This window comes from Schistocerca piceifrons, chromosome 2 (genome assembly GCF_021461385.2).
Source record: "Schistocerca piceifrons isolate TAMUIC-IGC-003096 chromosome 2, iqSchPice1.1, whole genome shotgun sequence".
Classification (NCBI taxonomy): domain Eukaryota; kingdom Metazoa; phylum Arthropoda; class Insecta; order Orthoptera; family Acrididae; genus Schistocerca; species Schistocerca piceifrons.
Genome location: NC_060139.1, coordinates 909,556,229 through 909,571,175, shown reverse-complemented (window position 1 = coordinate 909,571,175; position 14,947 = coordinate 909,556,229). Strand labels below are relative to the sequence as shown.

The following is a 14,947-nucleotide window of genomic DNA, read 5'->3' as shown; positions in this document are numbered from 1 at the left end:
CACCCACCCTGGATCTACAGAATGACCTCCACCCCACAGACTTCTGCAACATCACTAAAACCAATTTCACCTCCACCATCTGCTCCTCAGACACCAGCAGAACCTGCAGTCCTGTGGTGACTTAAGCATCTCCCATCATACCTTGTCCTGCCTCAGCCTGCTGCAGCGACACCCATAAGTGTCACTTCCACCACCCTCATCTTCTCTCATGGCAGTTGCTGCTTGGGGTGGAAGGGATGTAGTGGCACCACCCAACATTACCATGGAAACTGAATATCTGGCACAACTCTACCACTGCATGTCATGGCACCATTACTCAGACAGTGCTTTGTCTCATGTGAAACCTCTGATATGATCACACCATTCTCTTGTGTATAAGCTGGCCCAGGGCTAGCCCATGCAGTTATGATGCGAACAGTGGAGTGCTTCCCACTGATATTGTTTTGACTACTGTGTCATTCTAGTGGATTATTTCTAACAGATTGAACTCTGACATGTATTGGACTGGACTTTTCTTTGAAATACAGACTTAAGATTGCTTGCCCTGTTCCTAGTAGCATCTTGTAGGTTTCTCTCTCTGTCTCTTGTTTTGAGTAAACTCCATTGTTCATGTACATAGACTGCCTTTTGCAAAAACTATATAAACAGCTCTATATACTGGCCCTGATGCATCATTCAGTATCCTTTGACTGTCATGTCATCCTCTGCCTACGATGTAATTTGGATGCAATATGGGAGGGCATTAGGTCAGCACACCACTCTCCCAGCTGTTGTCAGTTTCCCAGACCTTGGAGCTGCTACTTCTCACTAAAGTACAGCCTCAATCGGCATCATAAAGCTGAGTATAACCCATTCTATTCCTTCCACTGTGGGAAAAATCCTGGTAGCACTAGGAACTGAATCCTGGTCTTCTGCATGGCAGTCAGATGCATTGACTACTTAGCTGCAGAAGCAGGCTTGGATTAGGTCCCTCAAAATCGCCACAATACTAGAAAATTTTGTCAAAAGATGCTTTCAAATTTCCTATACCAATATAAAGTTCTTTCCATACTGCAACAATTTTTCAGGGGAAAATGAAGAAGAATAAGAACATGAAGGACGACGAGGAAGAGGAGGAGAAGAGTGAGCAGGAGAGAGAGAAAGAGAGAGAGAGAAAGGAAGAGAGGTAATATCAACTTTCACTACTGTTTTAGAATTATTAAGGAGAGTCCTCCATGCATAATGAATTTTCACTCTTCAGTGAAGTTTGCTCTGATTTGAAACTTCCTGGCTGGACAATGACTTGAATCTCAGACCTTTGCCTTTATGGGCAGGTGCTCTACCAACTGAGCTATCCAGGCATGACTCACAACCTGTCCTCACAGCTTTACTTCTGTTAGTACCTCATCTCATACCTTCCAAACTTCACAGAAATTCACCTGCATACCTAGCAGGACTAGTTTTCCTGGAAGAAAGAATATCTTGGAGTCATGGCTTAGCCACAGACTGGGAGACTGTTTACAGAATGAATTTTCACTTTTCAGTGGAGAGTGAGCTGATCTGAAACTTCCTCGATGATTAAAACTTGAACCTGGGACCTTCGCTTTTCATGGGAAAGTGATCTATTGAATGCCCTGTCCAAGCACAACTCACAACCTGTCCCCACAGCTTTACTTTCACCAGTACCTCATATTCTATGTTCCAAATTTCATTTCCCCACAACATCCTTTCCTTCAGGAGTGCTAGTCCCACTAGATATGCAGGAGAGCTTCTGTGAAGTGGAAAATGTATCACTATTACATGCCTTGACCTGTCCAAAGATTTTCATCAAATGTAAGTACCAGACACACATCCAACTGTTTAAACAGTTTACAGGAATGCAACCAAGTAATGTCCTCAATAACCACCCATATTCTGGCAGATGAATACCCCGTAATTTTCAAGACACAAATGAAATGAGAATTTGCTGCACAAGGCATCATAAAACATCTGTGGATGGAGCTATGTTAACCAGAAACAAAAGATGTCATACAAAGAAAGACAACACACACTGTAAACTAACAGTGCCACCACACAACCAAAGATAACCAACACCAGCAGTTATCTATAGTGAAACATTAATGACAGGTGAATAAGTAGTGCTAACTCAGCCCCTCTGTTGTTTGATGTGGGTGAGAGTTGGATTGCAGGCAGAATTTAAGCAAAAAACATTCATCTCTGTTCATAAGATCACTAATAGTTTAATTTCAACAGCTTCCTTAATAAAACTATCCCACTGACTAGAAGTGCATGCCACAGTCTGTGTGTTGTTATATTCCATTGGATGATCTGTACAAAGGCAAGGTTCTCTATGACATGCTACAAATGCATCTCATATAGTAGTGTGTGCTGATTTAAAACTACCTGGCGAGACCCTAGCTTCAAGCTGATACCATTGCCTTTCATGGGCAAGTGCTCTATCAACTGAGCCATCCAAGCATGACTCATAACCCATCTTCACAGCTTTACTTCTGCTGGTACCTCATCTCCTACTTTCAAAATGTCACAGAAGTTCATCTGTACACATAACAGGGCTAATACCCCTGTATTTGATGGCTTATCCAATGATATTGGAACTATTTACCTTACACAAACCAAGATCACCCTTTACAGCTCCTAAAAGATGGTGGTTGAAAAACAATACTTCACATCAAATTTCCTCAGAATGCAACTAACCCCATTCTAAATACTGCCTACCTGAGGCAATAAAGCTGTACGCTTAGGCACCACATTGTTACTCTCTCATAGTTGGTTGACAATGCAGTGTAAGTCTAATCTGTCCCTTGCTACATGCATTGTAGTGAAATGTAACTTCAAGGTGGGTTGTTTCATATGAGAATCTTTCAGGTCTGAGATGAAATGGACCCTTTAAACCAAGGTATGAAGCACCTCTTCATGCTGAGCTGGATGGTGACAACTATCAGCCTGAAGATACAGATAAGTGTGTGTTGCTTCCCTATACACCATACGTCCCTATCATTCCTATTAACTAATGCATCAAGGATAGGAAGGCAACTGTTCATTTCCACCTACATAGTGCAGCAATCACTTGTGTGGATAGAACTGAGATGTTCTAAAAAAAGCTGTGCAAATTCCCATTGCCATGAGGCTAAGTAACAAGGGTATTGCATACACATCTAAACTACATGCAGGTTTCAGTGCCAATGACTTCTGAGCAATGTTCTACAAAATCTTCCATAAAAAACAAGCAGTAATAGGCAACAAAGGGATCCACATTTCAACTGCATCTGCCTGATCATGAAAGGAAATGAAAGTCAATAATGTTGAAATGGATTAGATCATTCAGCATCAAACCTAACACCAGTTACAATTGTAATAGATCAGACAGATGAATGTGAGTGAAGAGAGAGACCACATCAAAACTTACTAAAATATCAGTGAAACACAATCACTCTAATCATATGGAATCATCTGAATTTCTAAAGTGATGCACACACTGACTTAGAAGAGCTCTCAATAGAGCAGCAAGTTGTTTTGCTACATGGTCTGATATTACTTCAATAGGCCTAAGAGGAATTCCTTCCTTATGGCTCTTAAGAATGCCACATAATCACTGTGAGAAGTTCAAGTTCCATAAAAATAAATGAAATGTAAATGTTTAATTGTGCCTGCTGGTGGCAGATACGTCAATTGGCAATGAGAATGGGATTTGCATGTGTTCTAATTTTTCTTCTACTGTTTTGTGGAACTTGCACTGTTTCTTTTCTGTTCTTGTTCACCACACATCACTTGGCAATAAGGACAAAGTTTTGTGGTTCTTAGTGTGTTTCTCACTCAGGTCTATAGTGCTTTTCGTGTTGTTTCCTTTTCTCTGCTGTCTTGTGGCTTTTGTGCCACCTGTGCATTTCCTGTCTCATACTGTTGTTGACTTGGTTCCTTAGCACACAGTCGACAATTTCTCATGTGCCTCTTTTGGTTTCTCTGACTTTCACTTTGTTTACAGAAACTAATGTTTGTGGTTGGTTTGTGTACATTGTGAGTCTTGTCCGATATGTTTACTGTGGCAGATGCAGTGCCACATTATGGATTTGATAGCTTATCCCATGATGTCAGGACTGCCTGGTGAGGTTGCTCTCCTGACTTGACTGCAATTGATGGTTCCTGACACAGAATCCAGAACACTGACTGGCACCTTAGTGACTCCAGAAGTACCCAGCTGCTGCCTCTTATTCTTGTTGAGCCACTGGACTGTGGGGATGCCGTCTCAATGCTGGCTGCTTCCTGCTAATGTACCCATTGCTCCGCTAGGGTCTGCTGCCATTGGACTACACCACTGCTGTTTTCTCCTTTGGATGCAGTGCCGCCTTCTTCATCTGCTTCTACTCCGCCTTGGAGGTCTTCCGCTACCTGTTCCCAATATCTGTGCATGGCCCAGTTCATTCTTATTCCATGTACATCCATTTTGTTTCTTTCTGTGCGTATTTATGTGATCAGTGTCCTAATGTCTCCTTCCCAAAGGCTTCTGCACAACAATCTCAGTCTTCTGCAACACAAATTTCCCTCCTCAGAGCTTCCACACTGCACATTTCCCTCCCAAGTGCTTCTGCACAACACCATTTTACTCCAGGTGCTTTTGCACCACACCTTTCCCTTACACATGCATTTACACTGCACTTTTCCCTCCTTCAGGCTTCCGCACAACATGACTTACTCTAGGTGCCTGTGCAAGACAAATTGTGCATTTCTAGGGCTTTTGCATCCATTTTATGATTTTTCTCCCATTTTCTTTTCCATGCTTTTATGCCCTCTGTGTCCAGTCTGTCACTTATGTGTATGGTCTCCTTAGAGATTGGCTTTCGACAGCTTGCAGATTTGTTGCTGCCAGTCTTACCAGCAGCACTATGCCTGCCATCCTGTCCACTCAGTCACGCCTGGCAGATGTCCAGGCCACTGCTGCTGCAAGCATGGGGGCCTGCCTACCATCCAATGCATGGCTCATCACATTCAATGCGGCCAGCAAGTGCCAGTCGCCACCTGAGGACTTCACTTGGGGTTCCATTTTCTCACCCCCAATGAATGGGAGGGGAGGGGATGGGGAGGGGGGGGGGATGCAGGAGGAATGCCATAGTGCCCCACTAGACATCAGGCACCAATGGAAAAATGCAAAATTTATTTTTCATACCAGTTGCAGTGTGCTCAGCCCCTATACTGCAGACAACACCATGGAAATTTGCAACCCCAGAATTCTGTGGCCAGATCAGCAGAGGGTGTCATCAACATTCCAGCTAGGTCACCAGGTGGTGCCCAAACTGCATGTATCTGTCCACAACACGGGTATTTACATTGGTGCACAAGCCCCAGAGAACAGTTCTGTTGCAGCCAGAAAACTGAAATCTCCACTATACCACACCAACGGCTGAGCCATCAACTTCTAGACAGCAAGCTGCCTCCTGACCTGGGACTCTTAAGTGGTCAGCAATGTATTCATTGAGATTTGATATAATTACACTGTTGTTCATGTACCTGACAAGATAGTGTCAGACTGGAAGTCTGTCAGACTTAGATATTTCATTACTGTTGGTTCTCAATACTTTTCCAGTAAAATAAATCGCAAGAGTTGTTAAGTGTGTATTCTTCTTGACTGAAACTTGGATTTGGACTTTTATTTTAAAACTGAAGTGAGAAACTTATTTTTTTTCCATTTTAAACTAAAGTTATTAGGACTTCACAATCCTGATCATTAAAAGGCATGTGACTATAAAAACTTAATTCAGTGTTTTTAATGCAAAGCTCCTAAGACATTCACTAACTCTGGAAGTGTTAAGTGGCTTTGTTATTTACAAACCATCATTTACTTTTTTTACATTTACAGAAGGATAGCATCCATTTTCGAAGAACCACCCTTTCTTTTGTTTCATTGTGGAGAATATTTTTCAGGAAATTGTTTTCAATAAACTTTTGTTTGTTCCATATATCTGAGCTGTTCACTTGTGACCACTAGCAGCAGAAACATTACAGACTTAAATTTTTACTAAAATAATGAAAGCAAAACATTATTTTTGGTACAGATAATTTTATTGTTCTCAAAATTTTTGCCATAAAGATTTACATTCTTCTGTAAAGATTCACACTTATTCATGGAAACTACACACATCAAAAAAAGTTTTGCATCTCCTTGGTTCCGAGAGTTCGAGAACCTGTACAGAAAATTGGAATAGAGATCAACATAAACTTCATTTCCATCCTTTTTATTGTTCCTGAAAACCACACATTGCATGTTGTACCACCATACAGCTAGACCTTCAGAGGTGGTGGTACCAAGTGCTGTACACACCGGTACCTCTAACACCCAGTAGCACATCCTCTTGCACTGATGCTTCACTGGGGCATACTATCCGTAAGTCCATCAAGGCACTGTTGGTCCAGATTGTCCTACTACTCAATGGTGATTCAGCGTAGATCCCACAGAGTGGTTGGTGGGTCACGTTGTCCATAAACAGCCCTTTTAAATCTATTCAAGGTATGTTCAATACGGTTCAGGTCTGGGGAACCCACTGCCACTCTAGTCAAGCGATGTCGTTATCCTGAAGGAAGTCATTCACAACATGTGCACGATGGGAGCACGAATTGTTGTCCGTGAAGATGAATGCCTCACCAATGTGCTGCTGATATGGCTGCACTATTGGTTGTAGGATGGCATTCACATATTGTACACTCATTACAGCAACTTCCATGACCACCAGTGGCTTATGTCGGCCCCACATAATGCCACCCCAAAACAGCAGGGAACCTCCACCTTGCTGCACTCGCTGGACAGTGTGTCTAAGGTGGGTTGCCTCCAAACACGTCTCCGACGATGGTCCAGTACGCCTTAGATAAGTTCGTACCGACTAAGGTCCAAAGCGAGGGGAAAGATCCACCGTGGTATAACAATCATGTACGAAAGGTACTACGGAAACAAAGAAAGCTTCATCATAGGTTTAAGAGTAGTCGAATCATAGCTGATAAGGAAAAGCTGAACGAAGCGAAAAAGAGCGTAAAGAGAGCAATGAGAGAAGCATTCAACGAATTCGAACATAAAACATTGGCAAACAATCTAAACAAGAACCCTAAAAAGTTTTGGTCATATGTAAAATCGGTAAGCGGATCTAAATCCCCTATTCAGTCACTCGTTGACCACGATGGCACCGAAACAGAGGACGACCGAAGAAAGGCAGAAATACTGAATTCAGTGTTCCGAAACTGTTTCACTGCGGAAAATCGTAACACGGTCCCTGACTTCAGCCGTCGCACGGACGCCAAAATGGAAAATATTGAAATAAACGATATCGGAATTGAAAAACAACTGCTATCACTTAGTAGCGGAAAAGCATCCGGACCAGACGAGATACCCTTAAGATTCTACAGTGATTATGCTAAAGAACTTGCCCCCTTTCTATCAGCAATTTATCGTAGATCGCTGGAAGAACGTAAAGTACCTAGCGACTGGAAGAAAGCGCAGGTCGTTCCCATTTTCAAGAAGGGTCATAAATCAGATGGGAATAATTATAGGCCTATTTCGCTTACGTCAATCTGTTGTAGAATAATGGAACATGTTTTGTGTTCTCGTATTATGACGTTCTTAGATAATACAAATCTCCTTCATCATAACCAACATGGATTCCGCAAACAGAGATCATGTGAAACTCAGCTCGCCCTATTTGCCCAAGAAATTCACAGAGCCGTAGACACTGGCGAGCAGATTGATGCCGTATTCCTGGACTTCAGGAAGGCATTTGATACGGTTCCGCACTTACGTTTAGTGAAAAAAATATGAGCTTACGGAATATCGGACCAGGTTTGTGATTGGATTCAGGATTTCCTAGAAGAAAGAACACAACATGTCATTCTTAACGGTTCAAAATCTGCAGATGTAGAGGTAATTTCGGGAGTACCGCAGGGAAGCGTGATAGGACCTTTATTGTTTACAATATACATAAATGACTTAGTTGACAACATCGGTAGCTCCGTGAGGCTATTTGCAGATGACACGGTTGTCTACAAGAAAGTAGCAACATCAGAAGACTCGTACGTACTCCAGGAGGACCTGCAGAGGATTAATGCATGGTGCGACAGCTGGCAGCTTTCCCTAAACGTAGATAAATGTAATATAATGCGCATACATAGGGGCAGAAATCCATTCCAGTACGATTATGCCATAGGTGGTAAATCATTGGAAGCGGTAACGACCGTAAAATACTTAGGAGTTACTATCCGGAGCGATCTGAAGTGGAATGATCACATAAAACAAATAGTGGGAAAAGCAGGCGCCAGGTTGAGATTCATAGGAAGAATTCTAAGAAAATGTGACTCAACGACGAAAGAAGTAGCTTACAAAACGCTTGTTCGTCCGATTCTTGAGTATTGCTCATCAGTATGGGACCCTTACCAGGTTGGATTAATAGAAGAGATAGACATGATCCAGCGAAAAGCAGCGCGATTCGTCATGGGGACATTTAGTCAGCGCGAGAGCGTTACGGAGATGCTGAACAAGCTCCAGTGGCGGACACTTCAAGAAAGGCGTTACGCAATATGGAGAGGTTTATTATCGAAATTACGAGAGAGCACATTCCGGGAAGAGATGGGCAACATATTACTACCGTCCACATATATCTCGCGTAATGATCACAACGAAAAGATCCGAGAAATTAGAGCAAATACGGAGACTTACAAGCAGTCGTTCTTCCCACGCACAATTCGTGAATGGAACAGGGAAGGGGGGATCAGATAGTGGTACAATAAGTACCCTCCGCCACACACCGTAAGGTGGCTCGCGGAGTATAGATATAGATGTAGATATGTGACACTCATCAGTGGAGAGAAGGTGATGCCAGTCTTCAGCAGTCCATTTGACATGTTGTTGGACCCTTTTGTACCGCGCTACATGGTATCATGGTTACAAAGATGGACCACACCATGGACGTCAGGAGTGAACTGTGCATCATGCAGCCTATTGCGCACAGTTTGAGTCGTAATACGACATCCTGCGGCTGCATGAAAAGCATTATTTGACATGGTGGCATTGCTGTCAGGGTTCCTTTGAGCCATAATGCGTAGGTAGTGGTCATCCACTGCAGTAGCAGCCCTTGGGTGGCTTGAGCGAGGCATGTCATCGACAGTTCCTGCCTTTCTGTATCTCCTCCATGTCCAAACATCGCTTTGGTTCACTCCGAAACGCTTTGACACTTCCCTTGTTGAGAGCCCTTCCTGGCACAAAGTAACAATGCAGATGTGATCAAACTGTGGTATTGACCATCTAGGCATGGTTGAACTACAGGCGACACAAGCCGTGTACCTCCTTCCTGGCGAAATGACTGAAACTGATTGGCTGTCGGACCCCTTCTGTCTAATAGGCTCTACTCATGCATGGTTGTTTACATCTTTGGGTGGGTTTAGTGACAGTCAAAGGGACTGTGTCTGTAATACAGTATCCACAGTCAACATCTATCTTCAGGAGTTCTGGGAACCAGGGTGATGCAAAACTTTTTTTGATATGTGTACTTTTGCACTCTGATATTGGTACCTCAAAAACATCGTTTTGGAAAGACTCAATTAGTTATCGAGCTGGTGGACTTCCTAATTTCATTGATAACTTGGGGCACATAAATTGTTGCATGCCATTCAGTTTGCCCTGTCTCCAACATAACCAAAAATTACGTGATATTTTTCGGAAGTGTTTCCTAACACACAACTTTTGGTTGGTTTTGGTTCATTTTAGAACACCAAAACATTTAAATGCTGGTCAGTTTCTAAGTTTTTCTTCCAGTTATGATGTTGTGTATGTGGTTTGCATTTACTCAGTTGAATTATTTCAGTAATTCCTTACACCAATGAACATTAGCTAGTTTTTGAGCTTTGGTTAAAATGTGAGGAATGTATTGGAAAGAGGTCCAAAACTAAATGCTTGGTAAAATTGAATGTGCTGCAGTCTTCAATATGGCTAATTATGCCTTTATTTCATTGCAAATGGCATTTTTTTAATGACAGCAGATTTTTGTCAGCCTTTACTAATTTGTCATGGGAGCACAACCATGGTCAAATCATGCAAACTTGTAGTAAGCAGTATTTCTGGAGATGATTAATATGAAATTCATGAAAAATCATCAACTAAAAACATTCATGTGAAATTTCCATTTTTCTACAACACACTTTCTTTTGATGCTCACTGTGTTGTATGTTAACTACTTGGCCACTTTCTGAGCTGCCATTGTTTTAACAACAAAACAACAAATTTTAAAGCAATACTCATGTCACATCTTAATACTATCATTTAGTGGTATATTATTATAAAATTATTCTTCTTAGGAGTACAACATTCTCAGAAAGCTGTAAATTGTGTAAACTGGGAATTTGGCTTGGAATGTCATGTTCTGAATGACTTTTTGTGTACACCTACTAATAATAATTTTCATGTTCATACATGCATGAAATAATTTATTGTAATTGAAGGAATCATGAAAAACCAAAAATAGTATAGACTTTTCTTACCTATAAAGCTGTCAGATAAGATATTATATCCACATATGTTTCTGAATATTGAGTCTAAATATAGATTGAAAGAACTTCCATTTTTCATATGCTAATTGAAAATTTTTGTTTTCTTTATAGTGAGTGTTGTTTCCTTTTTGTTTTCCAGTATCTAATAAGAGGTTTAGTTTTTTTTAGCAGTTATGTTTGTAATATATTAACATACCTATGTACTTTTGAACCACATATCTGCTTTCTTTCATGACAGCTGGATTTATTTTGTGCAGTACAGACTCTAACCTATTAACCAGCTGAATTCCTCTGCCTCGACATTTATTTCCTGGTTTTAGTATCCATATGTTATTCATTCCATCAAGATCAATCTGTGGCCAAAATTTTCGAATTTTTATAAGCATTGTCTTGGCAGTTGCATATAGTGTCTGAAAACAAACAAGAAACAGAAAATGAGCCAGTACAATATTTAGAGACAATATTTTCACTGAAATGAAATTAATAACTAAACTGATCTAGAAATCCAATCTATAAATGTTTTAGCTGACTGTAGCAGTGTAGTAGTCAAGACAGTGGGTTTAAATTTGAGAGGAATGGATTTCAGATCTTAATTTCACAATCTGGTCTTAGTTTTTGTGAAGCATGGCCTACCAGAGATGGGAATTCATATGTGAATGGTGGACTACTGTACATCAATGCAACTACTTGTGAAAGCGTGCTGTTTGCATGCTGGTGTAACATTAGATGGCAAGATGGTCTGCTACATCTTCTGTGTGAAATATACAAGTTGGACTTCATTGAACTGCAGTTGTTTGTAATGGGAATGCATCAAAGTGTTTCAATGATGTGGATGTTCAAGCACAGGCATGCTGTAGGTTGAGCTGTACACATGTTATTTCTTGTTAATGACTGTGCTCATTGTTACTTCTGCCAGTCCTCAGACTGGTAACAATGAAGTCACTGACAGAACTCCTTACTGTTCTGAACTGAGATGGTTTTGTAGTGTTGCTTTGTATTGTACCTTGTTTAATTATGTAGCATTATGTAACTTCTGTGTGATATATTAATTAGGCTGCAAATGAATTGCTTGCTGTTTAGTTCTTCTTAAAGTAAAAGAAAGTGTGTTATTAAAATTTAAAGACAGACTGGAGGTAATTAATTCTTTCAATTCAAAAGAAAGTTCACTTTTGTGGTTTCTCACAATTTTGTTACCATTAATTTGGTTTGCCGTTGTTATAATAAATGCTGTTCACTTGTCCTAAATATAAGAATCAATAAACACATGACAGCTAACTCCAGCTCTTTGTGACATTCACATGCTTTATTTCTTCATTTATTGTCCTCGGTGTCAACATACTTCATTGTGATACTGGCTGAAAAAATAGTATAGTACTGCCTACTGTAAATGATGTAGCTGACAGATGCGCAGCTGCGTTTCACAGTTCTTTACTTTCACTGTTCACAACCCCAAAGTATTACACAGTTATATGGCCAGTGCACTATAGTTTAACTTTTGGTAAGCCTCATTAACAAGTTTGCAGGTGAACATCCACATACTGCTACAATAGTTTACTGTTGAACATCTACGAGCAGTAACAACCTAACCACACAGTTCACAGTCTTTCAAATAAATTTAACAGACACTGTCATTGTTTTGACAATGGCCTCTTTTTGTTACACTTATTTCACAGTTAAGTTGATGCATTGTTGTTGTTCTAACCAACACAGGTTTCTTGCCTGAAACTCAGCCGTGGACTGACTGTCTCAGGACCAAAAATCGGGCCCTTATATATACTTACAATAATAGGTGCTGAAACTACACATTGTTTGGCCATGGAGTGACTGCCTCAGGACCAAAAATCAGGCCCTTATATATACTTACAGTAATAGGTGCTGAAACTACACATTGTTCGATGTTTAATTTACACAAATTACAATTAAAACTTAACTCATTAAATTAACTGAATATATCAAAAATTGGTTCTTTTTAACTGTTTCTTCTACTACAAAGTTTAATCCAAATTATTTGTTTAAATGATGAAATTAACAAATATTGTTAAGCAAACAATACTTTTGACAAAACTGTTAATTGCTTTGGAATTAATTAAGGACTGGCTTTGCTAACATGTTTTCAAACAGAGCCAAATTTTAAGGTTACTAGTATTTCGTCTTCCAAATGTTTATAATTAGTACAAAATTTATATTTGTTAGAATTTAAGTTACAAAACAATAACTGATTTCACCCTATAACAAAAGATATTAACTAGGAATAGTCAAAATAAATTAAAAAATCAATTATGTACCTAAAATTAAGCACAAAATTAGATCTGGCATTATATTATTTAAAACTGAGGGCTAACCCTTTTCTTTTATGACAATGCAGATTGCACTCATGTATGTTAATGGTGATTAGTTAAAAGTGAAAGAATGAATTTTAAGGAGGCAGATGGCAAAACAAGGATGGAAGTAAAAGTATCCCAGCTTGCTTTGGCACACCTTCCACTCCACACTGAGACTGTTGTTTTACTGTTGTAATACCAGAGTGGTATATACAACAAGATCACTAGTGATTTGTTTCTTTCCTTGTCCATAACTACAGTACTCTATCTCTACTGATCCAAACTGGAGGCTGAACCAGCCTGCCTACTTCTATATTATGTTGGTTTGTTAAACATCTAGATAAGTGGATAACCTGAAATGGATGGCTTTCAGTATATGTGATTAAGTATGTATAGTCAAGTGTTCCTCCTTTCTCTCACATGTACCATGAAAACAATGACTGCTTGTGCCCTGGTGTGCTATGTGTTTAATTTTCACCTTTCTAGACACACCAGAAGATTGGAAGACAGCACTAATTGTCCTTATATTCATGAAAGGGAGTAGGAAGAATTGAAGAAAATATAGGTGCCACACTGATACCACATTGTGCCAAGGTATGTGAAAAGATCCTGAAGAAAATATCTGAACAAGGGTCAAGAACAAATTGAGAGAGGAACAGCATGGCTTTAGACCTGGGAAGTCAACTGTTCACCTCATGTTTGCAGTGAGGCAGGTCCAGGAGCACCACTATGAATTTGGGGAAGACCTTGTGATAGTCTTTCTTGACATAGAAAAGGCATTTGTTAGTGTCTGTAGAAGGAAGGTCTGGGAAGTACTACAAAGGAAGTAAGTTTCAGTAAATATTAATACTGATGCCAAGCTGCAATGAAATTACCATACTGACCCAAGATGTAAGAAAATAACAATGAAAGCAACCATACCTGCTCCAGAATAACAAAGATTGATACCCAGCTGTTCACAGGACAGCTGCCACAGCAATACCCAATCAGAAAATGCAATTGGCCGCACCTCCTGTTCCGTTCATCGCTGTCAAATCTCTCTGCTACTGCAGGTAGCGGCTATTGTAGCCAGTTGCAGATGATGCTTACAACTGGTGACAGACAGTTGTGGTCCATTTCATTGTGTGCAGTGACTTTATTTTGCACTGCAGAGTGTTTGAAGCTTGTAGTGGAAGTATGCAAAAAAGTGTGGCTGCTAAATGCAAGTTCAGCAACCTGCTCATGTTTTGCATGGTCAGACACGTGAGTTTGTGTGTTCAGTGTGGGAATGTTTCAAGAAGGAGAGAGACAATGGTGCAACTCTACTGCCTCTAACAAAGATAGTTGAAAGAACTGCAAATGCCTTGAAGATACACAAGAATAGGGTTATCAAAATCTGTAAGGAGAAATACTGTGCAGAAGAGGAAGAGCCAAGTTCATCCAGACTGCTGACACCATGAAAGAAGAGAAGGACAGAACCACACATAACAAACTCGGACTCTTTTTCACAAGATGCTGTCCATCACCACATATGTGGATATTACAAGAGAAAAGAACATCCGACTACAAAAAAGCTGTGCATTACCCTTTGTGAGGCACAGTTATGCAGTGGCAGTAAAACGCCTTTGTAAACAGTTGTCAGAGCCCTTGGTTTTTGGTACAAAAAAATTAATAGATGGAGTTATAATAGGGAGAAATGGCATATTAGTGTGGCATTGTCAGTTTTTGAGAACATCGTTAAAGTGCGGTTTGATGATATTGTATGGCCTGATGAAACCTGGATAAATACCAGTCATTCCTCCAGAAATGACTGGACAGATGACAGCATATGTAGAAGTTATGCTGTTCCAATGGGAAGGAGCACAATAATTATTGTCGTGCATGCTGAAAATGCATCTGGTTTCTTACCTAATTGTTTCCTCATTTACAAATCGAGGAAAATAAATGACTGCCATGAGGAGATGAACCAAGATATCTTCCTGAGGTGGTCAAGGGACTACTGAAAAACTTAAATTGGCCATCGTAGTGGATAATGCCCCACACAACTCAATTATTAAGGACAAAGCTTCAGTGATGGGAACAAAAAAAGCCAACATTGCTGAGTAGCTGAAATGCCACAACATGAAAATTCA

The 14,947-nt window shown here is 40.3% G+C and overlaps 1 protein-coding gene across 1 annotated transcript in view; it reads right to left on the bottom strand.

The window, feature by feature from the left end:
- Nucleotides 1–14,947, bottom strand: part of LOC124777331 (tubulin glycylase 3A-like) — a 166,580-nt gene that overhangs the window by 78,600 nt on the left and 73,033 nt on the right. Inside the window, exon 6 of the mRNA XM_047252692.1 lies at nt 10,712–10,925. Coding sequence (XP_047108648.1) covers nt 10,712–10,925 — 214 coding nt within the window. The remainder of the gene's footprint in view (nt 1–10,711; nt 10,926–14,947) is intronic.